At 42.3% G+C, this 24,154-nt stretch overlaps 2 protein-coding genes across 12 annotated transcripts in view; one reads left to right on the top strand and one right to left on the bottom strand.

The window, feature by feature from the left end:
- Window positions 1-582: 582 nt before the first annotated feature.
- Window positions 583-24,154, bottom strand: part of LOC136442813 (eukaryotic translation initiation factor 4 gamma 1-like) — a 54,735-nt gene continuing 31,163 nt past the window's right edge. For 10 of the 11 annotated variants that reach the window (XM_066439751.1, XM_066439750.1, XM_066439754.1 and 7 more), the window contains 19 exons: window positions 13,121-13,321; window positions 12,345-12,542; window positions 11,676-11,822; window positions 11,093-11,329; window positions 9,699-9,734; window positions 8,066-8,170; window positions 7,377-7,512; window positions 6,792-6,925; window positions 6,327-6,487; window positions 6,045-6,101; window positions 5,098-5,342; window positions 4,445-4,578; window positions 3,807-3,979; window positions 3,134-3,338; window positions 2,779-2,877; window positions 2,391-2,531; window positions 1,987-2,068; window positions 1,713-1,859; window positions 583-1,361 (listed from right to left, as the gene is read on the bottom strand). In XM_066439751.1, coding sequence (XP_066295848.1) covers window positions 1,180-1,361; window positions 1,713-1,859; window positions 1,987-2,068; window positions 2,391-2,531; window positions 2,779-2,877; window positions 3,134-3,338; window positions 3,807-3,979; window positions 4,445-4,578; window positions 5,098-5,342; window positions 6,045-6,101; window positions 6,327-6,487; window positions 6,792-6,925; window positions 7,377-7,512; window positions 8,066-8,170; window positions 9,699-9,734; window positions 11,093-11,329; window positions 11,676-11,822; window positions 12,345-12,542; window positions 13,121-13,321 — 2,820 coding nt within the window. In that variant the 3' untranslated portion in view covers window positions 583-1,179. The remainder of the gene's footprint in view (window positions 1,362-1,712; window positions 1,860-1,986; window positions 2,069-2,390; window positions 2,532-2,778; window positions 2,878-3,133; window positions 3,339-3,806; window positions 3,980-4,444; window positions 4,579-5,097; window positions 5,343-6,044; window positions 6,102-6,326; window positions 6,488-6,791; window positions 6,926-7,376; window positions 7,513-8,065; window positions 8,171-9,698; window positions 9,735-11,092; window positions 11,330-11,675; window positions 11,823-12,344; window positions 12,543-13,120; window positions 13,322-24,154) is intronic. The other variant, XM_066439759.1, reaches the window with a different exon arrangement.
- LOC136442814 (uncharacterized) lies at window positions 17,424-22,679 on the top strand. The gene is made up of 11 exons (XM_066439762.1): window positions 17,424-18,031; window positions 18,805-18,911; window positions 19,264-19,331; window positions 19,478-19,599; window positions 19,831-19,940; window positions 20,053-20,163; window positions 20,326-20,418; window positions 20,533-20,633; window positions 20,809-20,967; window positions 21,236-21,355; window positions 21,590-22,679. Exons 1-11 carry the CDS (start codon window positions 17,424-17,426, stop codon window positions 22,061-22,063), a joined length of 2,073 nt encoding a protein of 690 aa, XP_066295859.1. The 3' UTR covers window positions 22,064-22,679.

Below are 24,154 nucleotides of genomic sequence, written 5' to 3'. Positions count from 1 at the left end.
CGACCCAGCTTACATTTTGGCAATGAAAACTAGCTACATGTACATCATATACCCTGACATCCAGCCCTGGTAAGCTTTAGTACACTCCAACCATTGCTACCTTCTCAAAATGTCTGGATTAAAGGTAGGGATAGTTGGAACAGACAAAAGCTTAACAAGGCTGGACTTCAGGCTAGTACCTACGACAAGGAGGAAACAGCAAAGACATCTCCACTTTTTTTTACAGCTTCATGTTTTATTTATTTACAACTTTAGGAAAACTTTACAACATGTGATGGGGGATTCGGGGAGAGTTGGAAACACAAATTGCAGTTTTCGTCATCATTTCCTTTGCTCGCTGCTTTCTTTTCTGATTTGCAAAAAGTGGACTATATCTTTTTTTCCACCTCATTTTTCTTTTCTTAGGAAGCACAGAGTTGGTCAGCATTAGCGTATAAAAATGTGTCATTATCGCATTCTATGTTGCCCACAAGGCTTTTGAATAGCTGACCGTATGATTGCAAGCATGTCTTCTACTCCATGACCCTACAGAGATGCTCGTTGGGCGGACATTGACAGCAGAGATTTTGAGACGACATCGCATCACATTCAACTGCTTTTATTTCATTTCCTCAGAACTGCCTTCTGAGAACGCATTGCAGACACCAGAACTTGCGTTCTTCGAATACAAATATGTTGGTGCTGCTCTTCTTATTCTTCTGCAATAATAAATTATTCTTTATTCTCTGCAGAAAGGAAAAATTGTCAATTTGATTGTAAGAGCATGTACATATACAAAGCTGGTCAGAGCACATGTCTGGCATATTCATTTTTTGTTGTTGCTTCTCCTTTCCAACTACAATGCTGCATATGGTTAGACAGGCCATATTTCCAGCTAACAGAATTCATTTGGACTTGGAAGAAACAGTTCAGTAGCGCTAGAAATCTACTGGTTTTAGCTGGAACTATGGCCTCTTGCTACATTATTATCTTTTTTCTTCATTTCTATTCGTCGTACACTGCATTTTTTTTCTTTCTTTCCCCTTCAGACGTATAATAAATTACGGATGCTTCTTTTCGTTTTGTAGTCAGAGCCGACCATGATAACGCAGCCTTATTTTAATCCACTCAGCCTCGTATACCGGGGTTTCAATAATCTGATTTATGTATATGCATCAGTTGAGGCTGTGTAAGGGGGTTTCAGCTATCCGTCTCTTCCTCCTCTGCTTCTCTTAACCATGTGAAGAAGGCGGTCACGGATTTCAGCGCGACTCCCTTCCCCTCCTGCTCTGCTGGGTCCGTGTTTGACTCCCACGCGTAGAACGCATCTTCCGATATTACGTCCTCGTCGTAGAGTGTGTCGAAGAACATCCTAAGCAGATCTGTACGAAAAACAAGGAAGAATTCTACTTTGAGAAGACAAGTTACGAAGATAAAAATGCACAGAAGTTTCCTTATTGATTCATAAATTCTTTCTTAAACCCCAAGCAGGTAAACTCAGACAGACAGATCTGATCTCATGCTGCAAAAACAGCTATCAGAAAGAGGTGTCAGAAGCTGTGGTGTCATCATTGCATCAAAACCTGGTAAAAGAAAAACCTCCTTCCTTCTCAGCTGAAATTTGGGCAGGCTAAGATAATTGCATCTTCCCTAATATGCCCATAGCTTGTAGCATGCAACGGTCCTGGTGAAACGATCAACAAGGATGACTCTAAATGATTGCAAAGACTCACTCGGTGGCTGGTCCAGTTGCACCATGAGTGCCTGTAGTGCGAAGAGCGCCTGCAGCTCTCTGGTGCTCTCGTTGTCCAGGTACTTCTGCAACAGAACCACTCTCTTCTGGATACCCTGGGTATCACACCTCTGGCCTGTACCCTCACCTGGAAAATACAAAGAGAAAAGTTATTACACACAGTATCATGTGAATAGGAAGGCTTTCAACACAGTACACTTCAATTTGGAACATTTTCAAAGAAACATCTTAGTGACCAGTTTAAGATTTCTCACCTATGATTGCACTTCTACACACGGCTGTCATCAAGGCACGGATAAATGTTCGTTCCTTCGTCGTGGCTTCATCTACACTGGCCTGTGGGAGGAAAGCAAGAGTGTTACTTGGGACCTTTGCTAATTGCTATGGACAGTCAGGATTGGTCTACTGTGGTCTTTGGCACAATCTGACTACATACAGGAATGAGGCAGACTCAGATAGACAGATCTGATCTCATGCTGCAAACACAGCAATCAGAAAGAGGTGTCAGAAACTGTGGTGTCATCACTGCAGCCCTCACCTCTGAACTAACACTTAGTACAATGTACAATGATATTTAAATTTGAGAGTTTTCAAAACTAATCAAACCCACAAGGATTCAAAGAAAGAGAATCTAGACCAGCTTAACAAAGTCATGTACCTCGATCCAGTCAAAAATCTTCTCGTTGTCGGCCCTGTCCTTCATGAGTAATCTCTCCAGCTCGTCCTGTATCCTGTCCATCGGCAGAGGCTCCGGTTTCCTAGGTAACGCTCGGCTCTCCTCTAATGTAAAGCCTAGATTCTGTGGGCGCAAGAATCAAGTTTAGAAGACAAGATTCAAAATAACCAACTAAAATTGCATGAGCCAAGAGACTCTACAAAACTAGGTACTTTACATTTTGTATACATAGCTAATATCCCCTATCAAATATCTTGAACTTGAAGTATGCATGTCATGACAAATATATATGGATGTTTATAAGAAAAGCATGCTCTTTGTATTGATGACCACAATTCAACCACAAAAGTGTCAACATTTTGAAACGAACCTTCTTCTGTACAAAGTCATGGACGTCTTCGTTTTTGGACAAGAAGTTCTTCCAGTCCAGCCCAGAAGACTTCCAGAGTTCCCCAACTTTCTTGGGACCCTGAAAAATAGGTGCATAAAGGAATGAGCCAATGCTTTTTCATCACCATGACCACAAAGTAGAAATCATTTTTCGTTGTCATCTTTTCACCCTACATGGTCGTTTAAAGCTAGACACCGGCCTGTTCTAAACAGATCACTTTACACAGCCTGAGGGAGTAAGTTACAGAAATTCCACAACATGAGCCAGCTAATATCTGTAACATCAAGAACCACAACATAGAATAGAAATGAGAGAACCAAGTCTGTGCACTTACTATGTTCTTGGCAGCTTGGTGCAGAATCTCGGAGACGAGCAGGCCGGCCTTGTCGCAGGCCACCAGCGGCGTACACGCCTCCTTCAGGAATGTGAGCGGAAGGCTTCCGTCCTGGACCATGGGGCCGATCAGCTCCCCAAGGTACGTCCATATATGGGGGATGTCTATAGCCATGTCATCTGCAAATTCTAGGATGCCTCCCAACCTGGAAATGGAACAAGTACGTAAATCTTCAGTTCCAAAAGCCACTCTTTCACTGGTCGATCTGCCATGCCATCATTAGTTGAACTACTAATTGTGATGGTCAGGATCGGTCTATTGTGGTCACAGTCTGACTACATACAGGAATGAGGCAGACTCAGATAGACAGATCTGATCTCATGCTGCAAACACAGCAATCAGAAAGAGGTGTCAGAAGCTGTGGTGTCATCACTGCAGCCCTAACTCCTGTACTAACACTTAGTATAATGTACATGTACTAACACTTAGTATAGTAGTCCACTGTTTTCTGCTACTGCAGTAGTGGAAACATCCTGCAGCCACAATCAGTATAATGTACTTAGTATAATGTACATGTATGTCCTGTACTAACACTGGCCACACAAGCAAACAAACAGAAACACCAAAAACAAACATTCAAACACATAGCTAAAAATCAGAAGACAACACCCACCCCTTGAGATACTGGTCCACAGGTACGACCTCCTGTTTGACCAGGTCGTGTAGCAGGTGTCCAGTAGCCTCCCTGGCCTGGGGACTTCTCTCCAGGGTCTGGTTCAGGAAATGTTCCACTAACACATTCAGCAGGGACACAGGGCTCAGTTCCTTCACACATCTTATAGCCTCCTGCACAATGAAACAAGAATGGAAAAAATGTCGTTTAAAATTTAACTTGAGAAAATCCTCAGAAAAGTGCAACAATGCAACACACCAGAGAAGAAAAATGATATGAAAGTTGTCTCAAGAGGTGTCCTAAGAATATATCTGTCAGCATCCCCTATTAGGGTGAAATCAGACTGTATTCTCATCATTGACAACAGGGACCTTTCACCAACAATCATACAAAACAATGGAAAACACACATCTGTCATCGACCGTGTTAGACCACATATTAAAAATGGCTCATGTTTGACTATCTAAATTCGTACCTCCTTGTGTCCATAAAATATTCTCAACTACCATTCCAAAACAACTCAAAATTTACCTGAACGCATCTTTTAAATGCTTTCTTTAACAGTCTTCATGTTTCGATTCAGTGCAACAAAGACTGACATGTAGTAAGAACAGCCGAGGTAAGACTTCATCACCCACCTTGAGATCCCGGATGCCCAGGTACTCGTCCAGAATGGCCTGAGACTTCTTCTCCATACCAGCTCTGTCCAGCTCAGGTGCAGCTGCCGCGGGGGGAGGGGCTGGGGACGGGGTGGGGGATGGCCGAGACTTCTCTGTAACGCAAAGCAAGGAACGATTAACATAAAACAACAAACTCCTTTTGTTTATTACATCTCTAGATTGTAGTAGTTGTAGTAGATTCTACCATTGGCTGTATTATGCAAAATTCTATAGATGCTAGAACAACCATTGTCTTTTTGTTCATATTATAGGCACTTAAGATGAAAATGGTTGAATTTATTTTTCGCAGATGGATAGGCCATGTACCTAAACTTACAAAAATTCTACTTGGTTTATTTGTACGACTCTAAAATAATACTTTAAAAACATTTCTAAATTTGGTACATCTGTTGGAGTAAATGTAGGGTCAACACAGAATGTAAAACAAGAGAAGAAAAATGATATTAATTTGAAGTTGTCTCAAGAGGTGTCCTAAGAATATATCTGTCAGCATGCCCTATTAGGGTGAAATCAGACAGAATTCTCATCATTGACAACAGGGACCTTTCACCAACTATCTTTCATATCTGTGCTTGATGTTAAAATGGGCCATGTTTGAGTAGAGTTCCCACCTCCTTGTCTCCTTTCCTTTTCTGGTTCTTCCCTCACTCTCTCCGGTCTCTCTGGCCGCTCACCCGACTGAGATCTTCTACCCCCGACGCTCTCGATTCTCTTGAGGGAGTCGACGACGGAGTCCCGTGCGAACCTCTGCTCGTCGCGCGCCTGGTCTCTGCTGTTCCTGCGACCAATGGCTGGGGCTTGCTGCTGCTGCTGCCCACGTCCTGTCTTACTGTTGTCTCTGGAGCCCGAGCCTCCTCTGTAACCATGGATACCATGCATTTTTAATGAGAAACTAAATTTGAGGAAAGTTTTAACCTTCCTGAGAGAAAATTCTGCAGTATAAGACAAATTCTCCAACTTATTTCATATGTATTTTTCCTTTACAGAACAGGGAAGGATTTGAGAGAAAAATCTTTCTTAAACAGGCTATAACATTTGTTGGAGTAAACCAGGGTCAACACAGAATGCAAAACAAGAAAAGAAAAATGATCTTTAAGTTGTCTCAAGAGGTGTCCTAAGAATATATCTGTCAGCATCCCCTATTAGGGTGAAATCAGATTGTATTCTCATCATTGACAACGGGGAACTTTCTGGGACAAAATTTTACAATTTGAGATGAATTCTGCAACGTCTTTCATACGTACTTTCCCATTAAAGATCAGAGAAGGATTTCAAAACAAACAAACTTTCAGCATAAGCAGATTAGCAGGTTGCACAGAAAGTACACAAAAATGCCTCAGCCTTGACCTGTCATCAAAAAGTACATTGTTCTGAAATTTTGCATCATCACATTTTGTAGACAGGGACAATGAGAGGCTTTTCAAGATAGACACAAGCTTTCACTTTTCTTGCTCATAATCTTGTGCCTCCTTATATCACACTATGTAGCTCTTCAATAATAAATCTACCGTCATTCAAGGTTTGAGAGAGACGGAAACGAGTTAGGAAGGAAACCCACCTGCTGGTATTTCTCCTGGATGCATCATAGCTCATATCACCACTCAGTGCAGAGTATCTACAGACAACAGGAGGAGGGAACACCATCACACAACACGCCCTTCTTACAAAGACTACCAGTCAAAACCTTGAGAAAAAATACAGTTACGGTAGCCTAAAATAGCCATGTTTCACCAGTACCTCAATAACTACCAACGTGCTGAAAGTCTAACAGATCCATCAAAAGGATCTAGAGTTACAGCTGCGATCAAACAGTTTTGATTTTGATAACAAACATCCCTACCTGTTGGAGGGTGTAGATCTCCCAGAATCCTCCTGCTGCTGTTGCTGCTGCTGCTGTGCGGACTTGGCGCCCGTTCCGCCGCTGCTGCCCTTCATCCAGCCGCCAAACGCGCCGGGCCGACCGCCGGGACCCAGCTGGATATTGCCATCGTCAAACTGTGTCTAAAAGACATGAAAAGCGTTCAGCATTTAAACTCATCGAGTTAGTACCAAAAGGAAGTCTTGGTCTAAAGGTCCCAGAAAGTGCCAGAGGTTCAATTTTTTCCTTGATAAACAACAGAAGATGTCAAAGGTTTCCTTGATGAAAGACAAGAAAGTGTTCAGCATGAAAACTGATCTGCTTTGGTTCATGTCATTAGAAAAACAAACAACATAGACACGAGTGCAAACACTTTGTAAGCTTTCTAGTAAGTAAAAAAATCATGACGTATTCCTTGATCTTTTACATCTTGATGTCTGGACTCACCTTGGAGAACTTGAGCCTGTTGGGGTCGATGGAGACGCGTGCGCTCTTGCCGACCGGGACGGTGTTCCAACCATCCCCGTCCTGGGTACTAGCAGCCTGAGGGGCGTTCCTACCTCCTCCCCCACCTCCTCCTCCTGAAACATGGTACAGTCCAATTTAGTTTCAGTGATCATTTGAATGTATTATAAAGAGTTGACACTCAAAGCAAAAGTTAAAAATTTCAATGCTAATGCTAAATTTTACAAGCCGAACACTTTTGATTTCCTTGGTATGTTTTACTTTGATTGTACATTAATCAACATTTCTTCTCTTTCTATTTCTATATCTTGAGTGACCCAACTAAAGCAGGGAGTAGAGTGCCCTGACCAAACTAAAGCAGGGAGTAGAGTGCCCTGACCTAACTTCAACTAAAGGCTATAATAGTATAAAAAGAAGTGCGGTGCCACTCTTTGTCATTCTGATGAAGACTTTGGAATAAAAGGTCGAAACCGGTAAATCATTGTGTCTCAGCCGTCATCCTTCTGATGCCCAATCGACTATTTCTATATCTTGACTATAGAGGACTAGAAAATAATTCAGACTTACTTCTGTCCTGCCCTCGTCTGTCCACTTTGACCTGCGCCAGTTTCAGGTTCTGCTGCTGGATTTCCAGCTCAGCCTCCTTGTGGATTTGGTCGATGGTCTTGGGGTTGTTGTCGTCCCTCCTTGGCACCCAGTTGTTCTACAGTAGCAACAAAAAACAAGTTCATTTCTACCCTCTATTAATCCTGAAAACGGACTTGAAAAAATGTCAGCAAGCCCTGACAATTTCCCAACGTTTAGAAGAAGGCTGAGAAACATGAGGTAGATCAGAGATAAACGCTGTCTTACGTCAGTGATTATCAGAAACACGGACCAAAGCGTTACTCATCATCTCTTTCAGACGTCCTGTCACCTTCGACCTATGACTGGAGTGTCACATGATCAAAGCAGGTGGGTCAGTTATCATGAGGAAGGACATACAAACAGGTCAAATTTTGTCTGATTGTAAAATTAAACTACAATCATACATCCCTCTAACAGTCAAAACTGCCCAAGAAGGCCAATCAAGAGACTGATAAAATCTGGTCATTGTGGACAAGTGGTCACTAAAGTTTATGTCAGGGGGAAATTTTTAGAAGGACCACCAAAAAGTGGTCACATTGGCCAGGTGGTCCTTATGTAGAGGTGGCCACTTGTACAGGTTTTACAATATTTTTCTTGATGTACAAAGCCAGAAGAAACACGAGACTTACCATCCTGAGCTCCAGGATGTCTTGAATCATGAACCTGACTCTTGAAGACGTCTTCTTCTGCTTGATGATCTTGTCCATCTGTTGGAAGTACTGGTCCATACGGGGCTGTAGAACACAGGGGACGCCAGGCTGGTCAGCTATCAGGTCTCACCAACAATCAACATCATACACCACTCTCAAACCTATAGTGTATCTAAGACCTAGCTACCAATACTTTGTCAGAGCTGCACATTGTGCAAACTAGGAAAAAGCTAGTCTCCACCAGACTAACTTCGCCAGGACTGACTCTACTGGCTAATTATTCCTTTTTCTGCCGAATTCTACGATTCATACGCCCGTAAGAGGGCCTGGTGGAGGCTAGGAAAAAGCTGGGTAGCCCAATGGCTGTCCAGTACCTTGAAAAATAAATATCATCTTCGATTTGATGTCTTTCTAGACAACTTTGAAAATGTTCTTGAAAAACTCTGAAATTTGAGACAGTTTGAGGAGTTGTCAAAGCGTCACTCATCATTTCCTTTCTTTGCAGCCTAGGACAAAACTGGGTTGCCAAAGGCAGTCCGGTGCCTGAAAATAGGTTATATAAATTCCATCTTGAATTGATGTCTTGTTTAATTCCACTTTAGGAGTTATAGTTATTCATAATTTTCAAAATGGGGACAAAAAAGTGAGAAATTTGAAATAAACTTGTGCAATAGACAGATCAGAGAAGAAAACGCTTTTTAACGTCAGAAGTTGTCAGAAACACGGACCAAAGCGTTACTCATCATTTTCTTGTCTTTGCTCAAATCCTTCTCTGAAAACTTGTGTTAAAAAATTTAAAGGCGCCTAAATACTAAAAGTACTGTGATATGCCGTCAATTGCGTCAAATAGGGCTAGACCAATTTATTTACTTGGTTCTCAAACACTTACAAGTGAAAATTTAGCAGAGGGCTAGGAGAAAAACCTGCATCACTACTGTTTTTGTCAATCTACTAAGTCAGCATTATTCTCTTATTACCTCTGAGAAAAAGCTTATATTATTGTGACCTTTCTACAAAAATTATTGTGCCAACAAATTTAGCCAACAATTAACCTTTCTAAAGGGTGTACCAAAATGTCCCAATAAATCTATTTTCAAACACAAAGGTGTGGTGCAGCACAGACATATAAAACTAGTCAACCATCTCAAATCAGATGAAAAACGAGAAAGTTTGTAGGATTCTGAGTTACTAACACTGATCACTTTAAATTAAAAAAAAACAAACACATGGAAACTTCAAATCCATGACAATGTTTTAAAATCAAACTCATATATTCCATGACACAAGTACAAAATACCAAAAGAAAAAAAAAGAGGAAAATGTGCTCTTTCAAAAGACTGGTGAAACTTTACCCAGTAAAAAGGTTTTGCTGGTAATTTTGAGAAAATCCAAATCTAAAGTGAGGAGTGTTAACATAAGCACCAGAAACACACACATACACACTTTCATCCATGCCTCATACATCCATACTACCACAAGAGAAACAAAATTTGTTGTAAAAAAAAAACCTCAACAAAACAACGAACATATGATTTCTTACTTTTACAGCCAGAAAAAAAGCATAGTTTTCATCTGAGACAACAGAAGGTTCTGATCCGTGACAGTACTTTACCTGGCGTCTGGGGTAGTCTTTTTGCCGAGCATCAAACTAAGAGGAACAGAGATAATAGGATATTCACAAACATACAGAGGCAGGCACTCATTCATGGAAATCAAAATTTCAGCAAAATTTGGGACACTTGGGGAGTGTGAGGCTCAAACAAACCCCCCTCCCCACCTACCTGCTTGGCGTGGGTTCCATGTATGCCACGTACTTTCAAATGGTTTCATTTAAAGGGAAATTCAATTTCCAATACCCAGTAGTTTCACTGACTGTGAGTCACTAAAATTTATCAGGACTGGTACAGTTAAGGACACCAATTTGCTTTGTCAATGCAAAAATTTAGCGACTCCAAATGAAAGCATTTATAGAACATAACGTTTCTTGAAAGAATTTTGGAACAAGTCATTTATTCTTCTGAATTTGCACCGCAACTTACTTCCAATGAATGTCATATAAGATTTGATGCCCTGTTTTAGTTCACTATAGCAGTTACACTTCAATTTTTGTTGTTGAAAATTGTGAGACTTGAGACAAGCTTGTGCGAGACACAGATCAGAGGAAACACTTTTTTACGTCAGAGGTTGTCAGAAACACGGAGAAAAAAGCGTTACTCATCATTTCCTTGTCATGCTCATAGTCTCATCTGAAAACTGGTGTGCAAGAATTTCGGAACAAGTCATTTATTCTTCTGAATTTGGCAAGGGTATGTTTTCTCTCAAGATCATCATTTAATGTGGGCAAAGTGTGTTGGTATAAATATAAGATCAATAATACCTTGCATATCTATACAGATTGTAAATTGATCATCGTTTGTGTGATAAGAATTTGACCGTTTTGTTTGTACCATTAGAAAAATTCTGTTCAATCAGAAACAAATTATGCATTTCTGTCACCGCAACTTACTTCCAATGATACTGCTGTTCAAAATGTTAAAAAAGGAAAAAGAAAATAAGACTCAAGTTTCCCAGATTTAAAAAAAAATAGTCCAAGTCGTCAATAACAAAGTGGCATGGAGTGCTAATATATTATGTGTATGGCATTGTGTGAAAAATCATTAGCTTCTTCATCATGCAGGTTCGGCAGAAAATGCGTGAATGAACCAACTCACATTCATCCTGAAAAAAACACATCACCAACCCAAACATAGACCGCACCAATTCATTTTACTGGTTCTCCAATCCCACAAATACTGCTTGACTGGAAAATTTGCATGGAAACAGGGAGGGGAAAGTCTGTACTTTTGTACAAGCCGCTTCAGGACGTAATTATAGTCAGGTACTACTTTTTCTCCAACTTTTTCTTATCGACCTCTTGCTCAATTTCTCCAGAAAAACATATGAGAACCAAGAAAATGATTTGGCGTGGCCTTAACACAGACTTCACCCGTTATCTAAGATGGTCACCTTTGCTTTCTCGAAATCCAGATCCTTCCCTATCGTGGTAAGCAGTCTGCACAGACACTCAAGAGATTCCTCGTCGTTGGACTTGAGAAGTTTGACCACACAGTCGTGCATGATGTTCTCTGTCAACATCTTCAGTTTGAAGAGTTCGCCGATGAAGCGGATGTTCCCCAGCGATCGTCTCCTGGCTTTTGTCATCTCCTGTTCAAGCTCCACTTCCATCATCTTCTTCTCATCCTCCTAAAGACAAAGCATGCCAAAATTGGGTCTTAAATATCTAAGACTTTCTTTGGTTGCGGCACATGTCTTTTTAGCCACGGAAAAGTTAATTCCATGGCTTTACCAACTGTTTTCTTTTTCATATGATGCTACTTCTTTATGAGGCCCATTTTACTTTCTAACCCACTTTTAATCTTTTCTTTTCTTAGATGAAATCACAAAAATCTTGATTGTTTGCAAAAAGCTGCATCAGTGACTTGCTGTATCACTTATAAGCAAAGTGTAGGGGAATCCAAGTCTCATCATTCACAGAGCTGTTACACAAGGTGTTAATTAATACACCGTAATAAGGAGGTCGGATGCTTACGTTCTTGGCTAGCTCTATCTTCTTCATCCTCTCGTCTTTCATCACCTCATCGTCTTTGTCCTTCTCGAACTCTCGTTGGCAACGGTTCAGCAGCAGCTTGCGGAAGTTGACGGTCTGTTTGGGGTTGTCCTTCATGGGTACTTTCAGCTGTGGAAGTAAAAAGTCGACATTAAAAATTGCTTGAATGTCATACAATATTTGATGCCCTGTTTTAGTTCACTATAGCAGTTACACTTCAATTTTTGTTCTTGAAAATTGTGAAACTTGAGACAAGCTTGTGCAAGACACGGATCAGAGGAAACACTTTTTAACGTCAGAAGTTGTCAGAAACACGGAGAAAAAAAGCGTTACTCATCATTTCCTTGTCATGCTCATAGTCTCACCTGAAAACTGGTGCGCAAGATTAAATGGTGCCCAAATACTGTCATACTGAAAAGTCATTCATTTTCATGGGGGCTTGATTTCGAGGTTTTCTACCTACCTACCTTTTAAATTCATTGTCGAATCAATTCCGTAGTGCAAAAGTTAAACATAGGGAGCGCCTATTTTCAGAACCATGAAATTGCCGTGAAAATAAAACCGCTGCTATCATTTCAAGCGCACTGTTACACAGGGCTACAACAATTTCCAAACACACTCTCCCAAATTCTAGAAGTACAGCCAACTCACATGAATGAGGCACCGGCACATGTTGGCATATGCGACACTGAAGTTGGGCTCTGTGATGGCCTTCTCAAACACCAGGTCGATGACCCCCTTCAGCCTCTCCTCCGTCACGATGTCCAGGTCCAGGACCTGCTGACACAGAGTCTGGAACTTCTGCGGAGTCAGCTTGTTCAGGATGCCCTGCACCTTTTTGAAGATTTCCTGGTAGAGAGGGAAAGCAAATTTTCATAGTTGAACACTAAGCTTCCCAACATACAATATTTCTATTGTATATGTATGTTTTGGTAGTTAAGGTAGTTTTATATTGGTTCAATGGTCTTTCTCCTATCTAAATGTCATTCTAGTTCAACTGTCATTGCTTTATTTTGGTTGCATACATTTTGTAACCTCTGTGAAATAAATGTTGCTTTGGACAATTTTGCTATGATATGGGAGATTTTTTTTTACTCAAAACTGGAATGTTTTCACGGCTGTTCTAATATTTGATGGTGGTTCTCAAAACTAAAACAATTTTGTATCCACATAAACTTTCCTTCTTGCTTTTTTGAAAATTGACTTGTGCTTCCTATCCTTTCCCCCTTATCAGTCCAATTGTTTACTAGTAAAACTTCAAGCACAGGTATCTTACATTTAGTCCCCTTTGTAATAGAATGATAACTGCATTCAGCTATTGTGGGCAAGATCGTACAAATAAAGATCATCCTATCCTTGGATCATTTTAGAATTTCTTTTGCAATTTTCATTTGAAGTATTCTCTAAAAATTGATGGCGTTTCTTACATCAGTTTCCTTTTCCTCTGGACTTTTCTCAGCACTTTTCTCAGAAGTGCTAGGGCCCTTATTTTTGGATGTGCTTGGTTTCCAGGCGTTCTCGGACTTGTTGAGCTCGACGTCGTCCAGTCTGTTGGTGAGACTGGGGATGATCTTCCTGGGTTCTCTCCTGTTCCCACCTCGGCTCTGCTGTCGGCCCATGTTCGGGCCCTGGGTAAACAAGGCACAAAATGTTAACGTTTCTTCATAATGGTGAGCATAGACAAGTCTATGCAATTATGTTAAGAAGACACAGTAGTATCTGAAAATAAAAGCTTAAAATTTGTAGGGCCTAAGTCTATGCAATATATATTTTGTTACATGTTCTGTGATAGCAATAGCTGCCTGTGTCCCACGTGTATTGTATTTGACAAAAGTTAACATTTGTGTTGGTAATGGACATTATGAACAAGTTTCAACTTTATATACATTGATGAAGCTTAGACATCTTAACTTTATATAATTCCCAATTTCTCCCACTTTTGGTTAAACAAAGTAAAAAGTCGACATTAAAAATTGCTTGAATGTCATACAAGATTTGATGCCCTGTTTTAGTTCACTATAGCAGTTACACTTCAATTTTTGTTGTTGAAAATTGTGAAACTTGAGACAAGCTTGTGCGAGACACAGATCAGAGGAAACACTTTTTAACGTCAGAAGTTGTCAGAAACACAGAGAAAAAAGCGTTACTCATCATTTCTTTGTCATGCTCATAGTCTCACCTGAAAACTGGTGTACAAGATTAAAGGGTGCCCAAATACAAAGTTTAGACTTCTTTATAACACACAAAATGTTTGTTCATTTTTCTTCATAATGGTGAGCATAGACGAGGATATGCAATAATGTTATGAAGACACGGTAGTATCTGAAATAAAAAGTTTAAAGTTTGTAGGGCCGAAGTCTATGCAATACATGTCTTGTTACAAAAGTTGTTTTCAAAAGTTGTTAAAGAGCGTCCGAGATTATAAATATAGGCTCTCCTCATTGGTTGAGAGGGAAACAGTGCGGTTGATTCAAACTGGAAGGTACAGCCAGCCGTGTAGCTCCCGTGTTATCGGCAATATCTCATTACTGGCCGATTGCTTTCGGCCACTTTTTGGTATAACGATGTCTGAAGTATTCCTCATCAAGTTTTGATCAATGTCATAACCTAAATTACACACCCTGGCGCATAATAGCTGATTTACGTACATTACAACACTGGTACCGGTAAAAGTTTAAAGATAATTGCTTCCAGGCGCCCGGGACGATCGCTAGCCCGGCTGACGCACCCCGCGGTGTTTGTAAACATTCTGGCAAAGCGAGGAGCCGGGCCGGGGCTCTCGCCTGTATCATGTTTCGTTCCCCCGTCAGCTTGTGCAGGCTTGATTTTTTGTGTTCCAGCCTCTAGTTCCAGCCACTGGTACCGTGAACGGGGAAGACAAAATACAACGATAGCGGAGACAAGTGCGAACGTTTTCTTTTTTTAATTCATTGCGTCAAAATAACAAGTAACATAGTGTCAGTACTAAAAGAAGCATTGAATTTATTTAGACATATGTCTATACTTTCAACGGGGTGAGCATGGATGATAGAACAAAGTTATTTACACAAACCTCATATCCAGTCGCCGTTGTTTACAACATGGTCATGATCCTGTCACTTTTGCGAGACGGGTGGTTGCGCTGAATGGTCATTTTTACACTCGACAAACGTCAGTGACGTCCAGTTTGTCCAAGGGAATACCAGTACAATGACAATAAGAAACACTTGAAGAACGGCTCTAGAACGAACCTACTCTCTACTCTACACTAAACTGTCTAACAAAAGGTCTAGTCAAGTAGTTCCAAATTCGCTGTCCGTGTCCATGCGTTCGTCCTTGAATAAATGTCTTGCTCCGTATTTTATCATCTTTATGCACCAGCCTTCAGTTCCATTCATGCCCCATATACGGATGGCCAGGTAAATTTGGATAGTGAGACCTTACCGCGTCTAACACACACTGGGGCATAACGTCACGGTCGACTATGTGGTACCCGTCGTCCAACATTCGCCTTGTTCTCCTTCTCAAGTACCGCTCGTCTTTCCATCCACCCAGATTCTTGATTTGTCTCCAGATTAGCTTGTATTTTCCTCTCCGGGTTCCAGAATTATACGGATGCGGTTGCCTCTGATGTAGTAGGCCGTGTGTCTTGCCCGCTCTTCTGAGATGATGTGCCATGATGCATGGCGCCAAGAAGCACTCTTGGCATTCAGCGTCGTTGCTAGGGAGATGTGAAGATGCGGTGTTGGAGGTTGAGGCTTGCGGGTCTGTAGTCGTTCTGTTGGCGGCTGAGGACGAAGGCTGTGGGTCTGTAGTCGTTCTGTTGGCGGCTGAGGACGAAGGCCGTGGGCCTTTAGTCGTTCTCTTGGCGGCTGAGGACGAAGGCCGTGGGCCTTTAGTCGTTCTCTTGGCGGCTGAGGACGATGGCTGTGGGCCTTTAGTCGTTCTCTTGGCGGCTGAGGACGATGGCTGTGGGCCTTTAGTCGTTCTCTTGGCGGCTGAGGACGATGGCTGCGGGTCTGTAGTCGTCCTGTTGGCGGCTGAGGACGAAGGCCGTGGGCCTTTAGTCGTTCTCTTGGCGGCTGAGGACGATGGCTGCGGGTCTGTAGTCGTCCTGTTGGCGGCTGAGGACGAAGGCTGTGGGTCTGTAGTCGTTCTCTTGGCGGCTGAGGACGAAGGCCGTGGGCCTTTAGTCGTTCTCTTGGCGGCTGAGGACGAAGGCCGTGGGCCTTTAGTCGTTCTCTTGGCGGCTGAGGACGATGGCTGCGGGTCTGTAGTCGTCCTGTTGGCGGCTGAGGACGAAGGCTGTGGGTCTGTAGTTGGAGTTGTAGTATTGGTTGTTGATGGTGGAAAAGCTGACGAAGAGGCGATGTTGTTTGATGGTGAGCTGGCCGGCTGAACAGATTCGTCATCGTCACTGCTGTTGTCGTCACTACTGTTGTCGTCACTACTGTTGTCGTCACTACTCTTGTCGTCACTGCTGTTGTACCCTTCTGACCACGCGACCTCAGGGTATGGCTGCAGCTGACCTACATTATCGTCAGGAAGTGAGACCTCTATCCATTCCCATCCGTGGAAGACAAAAAATCCCCGAGTATTCTCTATCTGATCTTCCGTCATGCGGAGACATATGTCTCGGGTTGTCCTGTCGTCTTCCCCCATTGTAGGCTGATTTTGAAGAGAATACGAAAATTGCGAGGAGAATGAAGTAGGCTGGACCGATCAGGCTGGATAGAAGAATGGGCGGGAAATGCGCGGTGACACAGGAACGTGAAGCAAATTTTAGGTGAATTTCCCATCAATTTGACAAAGAGATCTGCCAGGGGTCCTGTTTTATTAATTATTAATGTATTGGTATATAAACTGATGAAAAAATCAATTCCAGCTATACAGAGATCTCCTTACATCAGAAACATTTGCGCAGTTGATTTGGATGCGTTCCCTTATCTTCTGTTTGTTTTTGCAAGTTGTCGTGACCCATGACAGGAATGATTAGCATTGGTGAGACGGCGGAAATTATGATATTGAACATCTTTGACTTCATTTGTAATACAGATGTCGGATAAAGATTACTACCTAATGAAGGAAAAATTGAAGGGTTCGAAATATCTTTCTGTCAGAGATGTCTATCATTTCAAAAGCATTGTTTTAGAAGAACATTGTGAGCAAAACAAACAATGATTCACGGACATATGGACTGAATCACGGAAAACGCGGGAACTGTTAGGGCGTCACAGAAACGTATCTCCAAATGGCGGGAATACTGTGTCAAGCGTCCAAACGCAAAAAAAGAGAGAAACACATAGTGACATACAATGTTTCAGATAGCTTGACAGAGTGCAGACGCAAAGGGAATGTTTATCGTATTTAATTCTGATGTAAGACTAATATATAATTTGAAATCGAACTGTTGTACCACTTTTTTCAGTATTGTTCGTTTGTGTTTCGGTGACCCAAGGAAACATAACTTTACATAAAGTTCATGTCACATAAACAAAGCGGTAAGAAATTTTAGTCAATTTGCCTCAACCTATCTCAACTTCAGTTGTTAGACGTAAAAAAAGTTTTCTGACACAAACCTTGTAGAATAAAGGTAAAAAAAAAATATATAGATAGATATGGCCTGTCAAAGACGTGACCTGACCCCTTTGATTTATTACCTTCTTCTATCCCGCCATTTTCGCCTTGTGCATCGCATTTTTTTCGCTCGCCTTTATTTCGGTATTTTACGTTGTATTTTCACAAGAAAGTATGCTTCACGCAGCCCATGTGATAGCCAATAGGGCTGAGAAGCGTAAGGACTGGCCGTCTGAAACACCGGAGGCCAGGAAGGCCAGGAACAAGAAGAGGAAAGACGAGATCGCTGCGGGCAGAGTAGCTAAGCCTTACAACATGTCCATCACGGGCAAGCAGGAGGAGATCGACGCTTTCCGCCGGAAGCTGGGTGAGGTCTGCAAGAAGATGGGGGGTGGAAAGAAGCCGGTGTCACTGAGGGAGGGGATCTACCGCGCTCTTTCTTCCTGGATGGAGGCCCTGGAAAACGCGGATGCTGCAAGACTGATGGCCGACTGTGGGGAACAGGGACCAGCCGGCTCTCCCTTCAAGCAGAAAAACGGCTACTCCGCAGCCAGCCCCAACACCATGGATGAGCCCATATTTTTCACTACTCCGACCGCCATCTCCTGCCTCACGTCCAGGGTGCACGAGCACGCCATCAAGTGCCCAGAAGAATTGGCCATGAAGGATTCCCCCAGGATGATTGGTCATGCGGCCAAAGTCGTCCTGAAGTGCGCGAGGAACCACGAAGTCGCGTGGGACTCATCCCCTCACTTCAACAAAAGGTTCCTTGTGAACTACAGGTATGTTTCAAACTTTGAGATCTTACTATTTGTGTGTATGGTGTTGGAAACTTCATGACATCATGTGATGTATGGTGTTAGAAAGTTGATGACATCATGTGTTGTATGGTATTCACATCTATAGAGCAGAGTGAGACGCCTTCAAATACTATGAAATAGATATCTTTATTATGGAGTTGCAGATATTGCTGCTGCCTCGTATGTTTATTCTGACTTACAACTTTTCAGCACACTCAAAAGTTAGCAATGAACTGAAAATAGTGCATGATCCTTTCGATTATGGTAGTTGTGCTGGTTTACTGAAGAAACAAATGCCGGGTAGTCAGTAAACCTATTATCGTGTATGTGTTACTCATTATTATCCGTACGGAAATCCCTTCTTCAATAGAAATCATAATCCATCTAACGACCCATGACGGGCCGCCAGACACCTCCCGTTCTCCGACTCAAATGGAAAAAAGCGGCTGTTTTACTCTATAAGCAGAGCAAGGGTTTCGACTGGTTATTGACATGTTTTTATGCGTTTTTGTCGGGCTTTCTACTTTGTCATCTTTTGTGTTGCATAAAACTATGACAAAGTAGAAAGCCCGACAACAACGCCTAAAACATGTCAATAACCAGCCGAAACACTCGCTCTGCTTGGAGAGTAGGCTGTTTAGCCTTTATAGCTAAAGGCCCAAAGTGACGTAATTTGTTGCTGGCTTATAGTAACATTTGCACCATCCTTGGGTATGTAGTAGAGCTAACTTTTAATTGAGATTGGTTCCTTTCAGGATGGCGCACGCTTACTTTTCCTCTGGGATTCGACCTACACAGTATCAGAAGATCTGCACCGCGGGAGGAATTGGGGCCATCGAGGAAGGAAACCTGCGACATCACCGTAAGCCGCTATGTTACATGCGCATTGTACTAACCATGGCACGAATAGATAAATCAGAGTGGAATTGCCGTTTACAAGGTCCTACCTACTATACTTGCCATTACTGGTACTGTAGTTCTTCGTACACGCAGAGTGCAAAACCCATGTGTTGTTGCTTTTCCGCGTGTACCCTTAGTTGACCAAAGCACGTATACTTACCATCAAATGCGGAAATTTCCAAAGAATATATATCAACCGTAACAATAAAGAATAAAGAACGAAATTTAACGAAAGTTCAAAACCTGTTCAAAATAAATGATCATCAATTCATTATCTGTTATCAAGCGCATGTGATTTTGTTTCTTTTCCCCAGATGAACCGATGTACAGTGAGGTGGTGGCCAAGTTGGCGCAGGAGTCTTGTGCGTTGGCGCTGCAGCAGGTAGTACAAATCTGTGTACTACCATCATAGATTTGTGGGGTGTCTTTATGGCTGAACTACATGTATGTTTCGTTGTTCAAACATGTTTGAATAATAGTACTAGAGGAACGTCAAACTATGTTTCTAACGCCAGATCATTTCAACAGGAAATAGAGCTGCAATCCGAGGCCGATGGAGATGAATACCGGGGCATCTCCATACTGAGTGATGCCCGCCACTGCTGGAGGAAAAACGCCCAGTTCTCGGATGTTGTCTTCCTGGGTGACAGGTCAGTAAAACGCCAAAGCCTTAGGTCAAGAAAAGAAAAAAAAATGGTTACACTGCATGTTGCATGAATTGCTATTCAATCTATTTCAAATCATTTGCATCCTGCGTTATAACCTTTTGAAAAAAAACGTTACCAGTGTTATATCTTGACAGACGGATAGATTTGGGAGGTTGGTGCCATTCTCTAGATCAACCCAGGAATGAATACGTTTTTATACTTTTATACTTTTAGGAGTCATAAAGCACTGCGGGTGGAGACGGTTTCAAAAGCTGAAATCCGCTACGCGCAAAGCCACGAGAAGGAGGGGGTAGAACGCTTCTACCGGTGGGCGGATAACAAGGGTAGGTTCTGTGAAAATGCAGCAACAAACGATTTGCATCGATGTCTTTTCCTTGTTGTTATTTGGTGATAAAGATGCTTTCTAAAAGTCTGTTTTGTTACCATTTCCCCTAGGACTCCGCATTATCGTCCATGCCCACGACAACAATGCCAGCGTCAACAAAATCGTAGAGGACAGGGCTGCCGCCGGTCACCCGACTGTGAACGGAAACGACACGTGGCACGGTAAGGGTCATGCGAAATCATCATCATTAATCATTCGTTATCAGGTCTTTCATGGCTCGAATAGATGGGTGTATACTATATACCAATGAGAATCACTTAGCCCTCGTCATGCCCGTAGCCCGGATTTGTAAATGGGATAATCACTGTCACATCTCCTTTCAGCTACGAAGAACATCGCTCGGACGATTAAAGGTATCACCTCTGGGGCACAAAGTCGGGAGGGGACCAGTTGGTTCCTGGACCTGGCCGACAAAGGTAGTCTGGCTTTCTTACCTTTAATGGTGTATGCTTTGTAACATCCAATGCATGTTTGAATATTTTTATCAGTTGAAAGAGACATTGATCATTCATTCTATTGGTTCATTACAGCTGCTGCCATCAAGACGCACATATATTGGTCAATGAAAAACTGCGGCGGAGAGGCAGGGAATATAAGAGCCGCCATAGACAACATCATCAATCACTACCAGGTACACACACACAATCACAAACGGTTACCAAAAACCTTCATTGATCCAAATACATAATAATTCTATATAAAGAAATATATATGTTGTGTGTCAGTGTGTGTGTTCAATTCAGTCATGATGATGTAACCACTCCAACACAAAATGTGCAGCACAAGTCTTACCTTTTCATTCTCAGGCTGACCATTCAAAATGCCACCACACCGCCAGGTGTCAAGTTGAGGGTGCGGACTATGTGCCGTACAGGCAGCCCATCACCAACCCAGATGCGGAAAAGAAGCTGCGAGACTTTTTACATAAGACAGTTGTCTACAAGAAGGCAGAGAACTACATTCACGTAAGTCAAGCTAGTCATAAATTGTCAGCTTACATGTACTGTAAGGCCAATGATGTGCTGTACAACACATTGATGCTTGTATAGTCTACGGAATCAAATTCTTTTTCTATTGTCCTTTTTTTCATGTTATGAATCATTCTGTTTCTGATAAAGGGAGAAGCAAAATCTAACATACTGGTACCATTGACATTGCCTCTCTCCCGTCGTCTCGAACAGGCTCTCATTGTTTTCTCATTGTTTGCTTGATTTTTTAAATTATTTTCAACAGGCAAAAGACACCCACTACGTGGAAAGCTTCAACAACGCTATGCTAGTATACCATGACAAGCGGATTTGCTTTGGGCGAACAAACTACTTGTTGCGGGTGAACCTCGCTATCCTTGATTGGGTGAGTGCTACTGTAACCTGTTGTTGTAGCTATTATGTGAGACTGTGAACGTTATCTTTAGAAACTGACTGTAACTGCATGTGTCCCACACATAACAAGTACTGAAATTAACTTCAAACTGCAAAGTAGCCACCAGTAAATGGCATATCCTGTAATTATATCTAAATTGAAATATCATAAAGTTACCATGTTATTGCAAAAGTACAAGGTAAGTTATTATCTTTGTTTCCACAGAACGACCACGTGGACAGGGAGTACACATCCGTGTGGTTTGTAGAAAACGCGGCCAATCCACGGAAACAACAGCCGAAGAAACAGCTAGTGAGGAAGGCCTACAAGTTCCGCAAGGACGTGTGGCGACTATTCATGCAGAAGGCATGGTACTATGGGGGACCTGCTGACGACGGGCCCGTCGCCGACGCGCCCGCCGAAAATGGGCAGGGCGAGGAGCCAGCTGTAGGGAATGGGCCAGACCGGCCAGCCGAGGACCCAGCCGAGGAGCCAGGAGCACAACCGGCCGAGGAGCCAGGAGCACAACCGGCCGAGGAGCCAGGGGCCCAACCGGCCGAGGAGCCAGAAGTCCAACCGGCCGCCGAGGAGCCAGGAGTCGAGCCTGCCCAGGGACCGCGTGCCCGTCGAGGTCGCGGACGAGGTCGCGGGCGTCGTGGGCGTCGCGGTCGTGCCTGCCGAGGGCAGTTGTTCGCGTAGACAACTGTAGTCCACCCTTTTTATCTGTTTGTTTGGTCATATTTGTTTTTGGTTCGTTTATTCATGTATTCATGTCTTTTTCTTCTTTGTCAACATCATACAATGTACTTGCTTGGTGCAAGGAGGTTAGATAGTCTAAACACGAGCATGGGTAATCTGCAAAACTTGGTTTTCCTACACAAATTTCTTTATTTACATCTTATACATCAGTATAATGTTTACTTCAACTTGTACTGATTTCTTCGTTGTTTCTGCTTATCACCATACTATGTGGTTAAAAGTTGGTCCTAGTAAAACGTGACGGTATAAGGGAGAAGGACGAAACGATAAGGGAACACCAGCAACTGAATTTGTGCGCAAAAAGACATGTAGAATATGACTGTTTCAGATACATGTATAATATGACTGTTTCAGACTGAGAGACATGTGTAATATGACTGTTTCAATGACTGTTTCAAAATTTTATCCAGTTGCTTGAGTAATTACTTTTGGCATATCTTACTACCCGGATGTCTAACTTTCATCAACGCATGTACACTGTATAAAATAATATATGAAATACTAGTACATGTATGACGAGCCTTTAGAAGTACGAAAATAACAATGTGGTTCTTTACTTGTAGTGTCTGATAATTGACAATTTACCTCACCGCAAAATAAGGGGCAAACATTGACCTGGAGGCTACGATAAAACACATCATTTGGCTATGTTGAACATGTAACTTATAAGGAACATGGGCGACTGGCTTTGTGTGTGTAAAGGAGACAGGTGCTTTTTTGCATTAGATAATAGTGTGAATATCTACAGTGTCTAGAAATTGCCATCTTACCTGACCGACAGATCAGAAACCAAGATTGACCTGAAGGTTTTCATACTTACCACAGAAAATCAAGTCTGCTCCTTGGTCTGCTGAAAGAACAGCTGAACACGTAACGACTAACGTTACATGTATCCACCGATGATGTATCGCCCTTGAACGGTTCCGTTTACAACTTCAAATTATGAATGGGTATCGATATTCATTTCATCGAAATCAAACCATGAAGTGTAAGGAATACCGGTCAGCACATAACTAAAATAATCTTAGAAATTACAGATCACTGAAAATCGCACGGCATGGCCATCGTGGCCAACAAAGACGGGAAAATGGCGTCTATCTTCGTGCATGAGGCGTCTGCATATCTTGCAGTTGAAATCATTCAATCCTACAATTGTACCGATTTCGGCGATTCTAACAAGTTAGAATAAAGTATTGAGAATCATCCCACCGCTAAAACGTCATTATCTGGGCTGCTGCGGGGAGCAAAACGTTTGCCTTCGGAAATTTTCATCCACCCGCCGAACCCAGCTAACAGGAAAAACAACAACATGACCCCGGCGTGACCCCACCGACGAAGAATGAGATGAGAAGGCCCATATAGCTACCAAACTTCTTCCTGACATACGAAATGGCGGGTCTCTAACGATGACTATATCTTGTGAACAAATAAGTCTTGATAATAAATAAAGCTGATATTTTCCAAATTTTTCCACGAAAGCAAGTGTAACTACACAAATGTGGTATCGACGCGTTTGCTTGCGATCGCCATTCCTCTCCACAGCTGACGGTAAAAAAAAATGGCGGTCAGATAGAAGAAACGCGCGCATCGCGGCAAGTTCATCTTGCGAGGGAGGCCCTGCCAGTATCCGACGTTTCACAGTACGCATGGGTGCTCGTGGTGCTAGGCTGTTTTCTTTTCTTTTTCGTTGGAACAAAATCTGAATTCTGATAACTTCTGTTCCTCGTCGTACTTACGTAAAGTTACATAACTGGCAGATCTTGCTTGTGATGAATAGCGTTACACGATATAAGCTGGGCGCTAGAAATGCACACATTTTTCCTCGTCTATTGCATGTATTCCTTTCTGTATTTCACTGATGTGAAATTTGTAAAGAAATGGTCAAATGCTGTTCCCATCTGGCTAGCTTCGAACTTTAGACCCCCTGCTATGTGGTGATTTGTGCCATGTGGCCCTACCGTATCTTCACACCATACTTACCGTATTTGTGAAAAAAATCTGGTATTCTTATGTCTTATTTGACTAGAAGTA

The sequence above is a fragment of the Branchiostoma lanceolatum genome, chromosome 10, assembly GCF_035083965.1.
Source record: "Branchiostoma lanceolatum isolate klBraLanc5 chromosome 10, klBraLanc5.hap2, whole genome shotgun sequence".
Taxonomy (NCBI): Eukaryota; Metazoa; Chordata; class Leptocardii; order Amphioxiformes; family Branchiostomatidae; genus Branchiostoma; species Branchiostoma lanceolatum.
The sequence above is the reverse complement of the archived record's forward strand: the minus strand, read 5'-3'. Positions and strand labels throughout refer to the sequence as shown.

What these genes read in the sequence shown, in the direction of transcription:
- LOC136442814 (XM_066439762.1), top strand. Translation starts at nt 17,424, where the DNA reads ATGCTTCACGCAGCCCATGTGATAGCCAATAGGGCTGAGAAGCGTAAG. An exon ending in AGGAAACCTGCGACATCACC is followed by an intron (nt 18,912 to 19,263) that starts GTAAGCCGCTAT and finishes TCTTTTCCCCAG; the next exon opens with ATGAACCGATGTACAGTGAG. An exon ending in ACCTCGCTATCCTTGATTGG is followed by an intron (nt 21,356 to 21,589) that starts GTGAGTGCTACT and finishes TTGTTTCCACAG; the next exon opens with AACGACCACGTGGACAGGGA.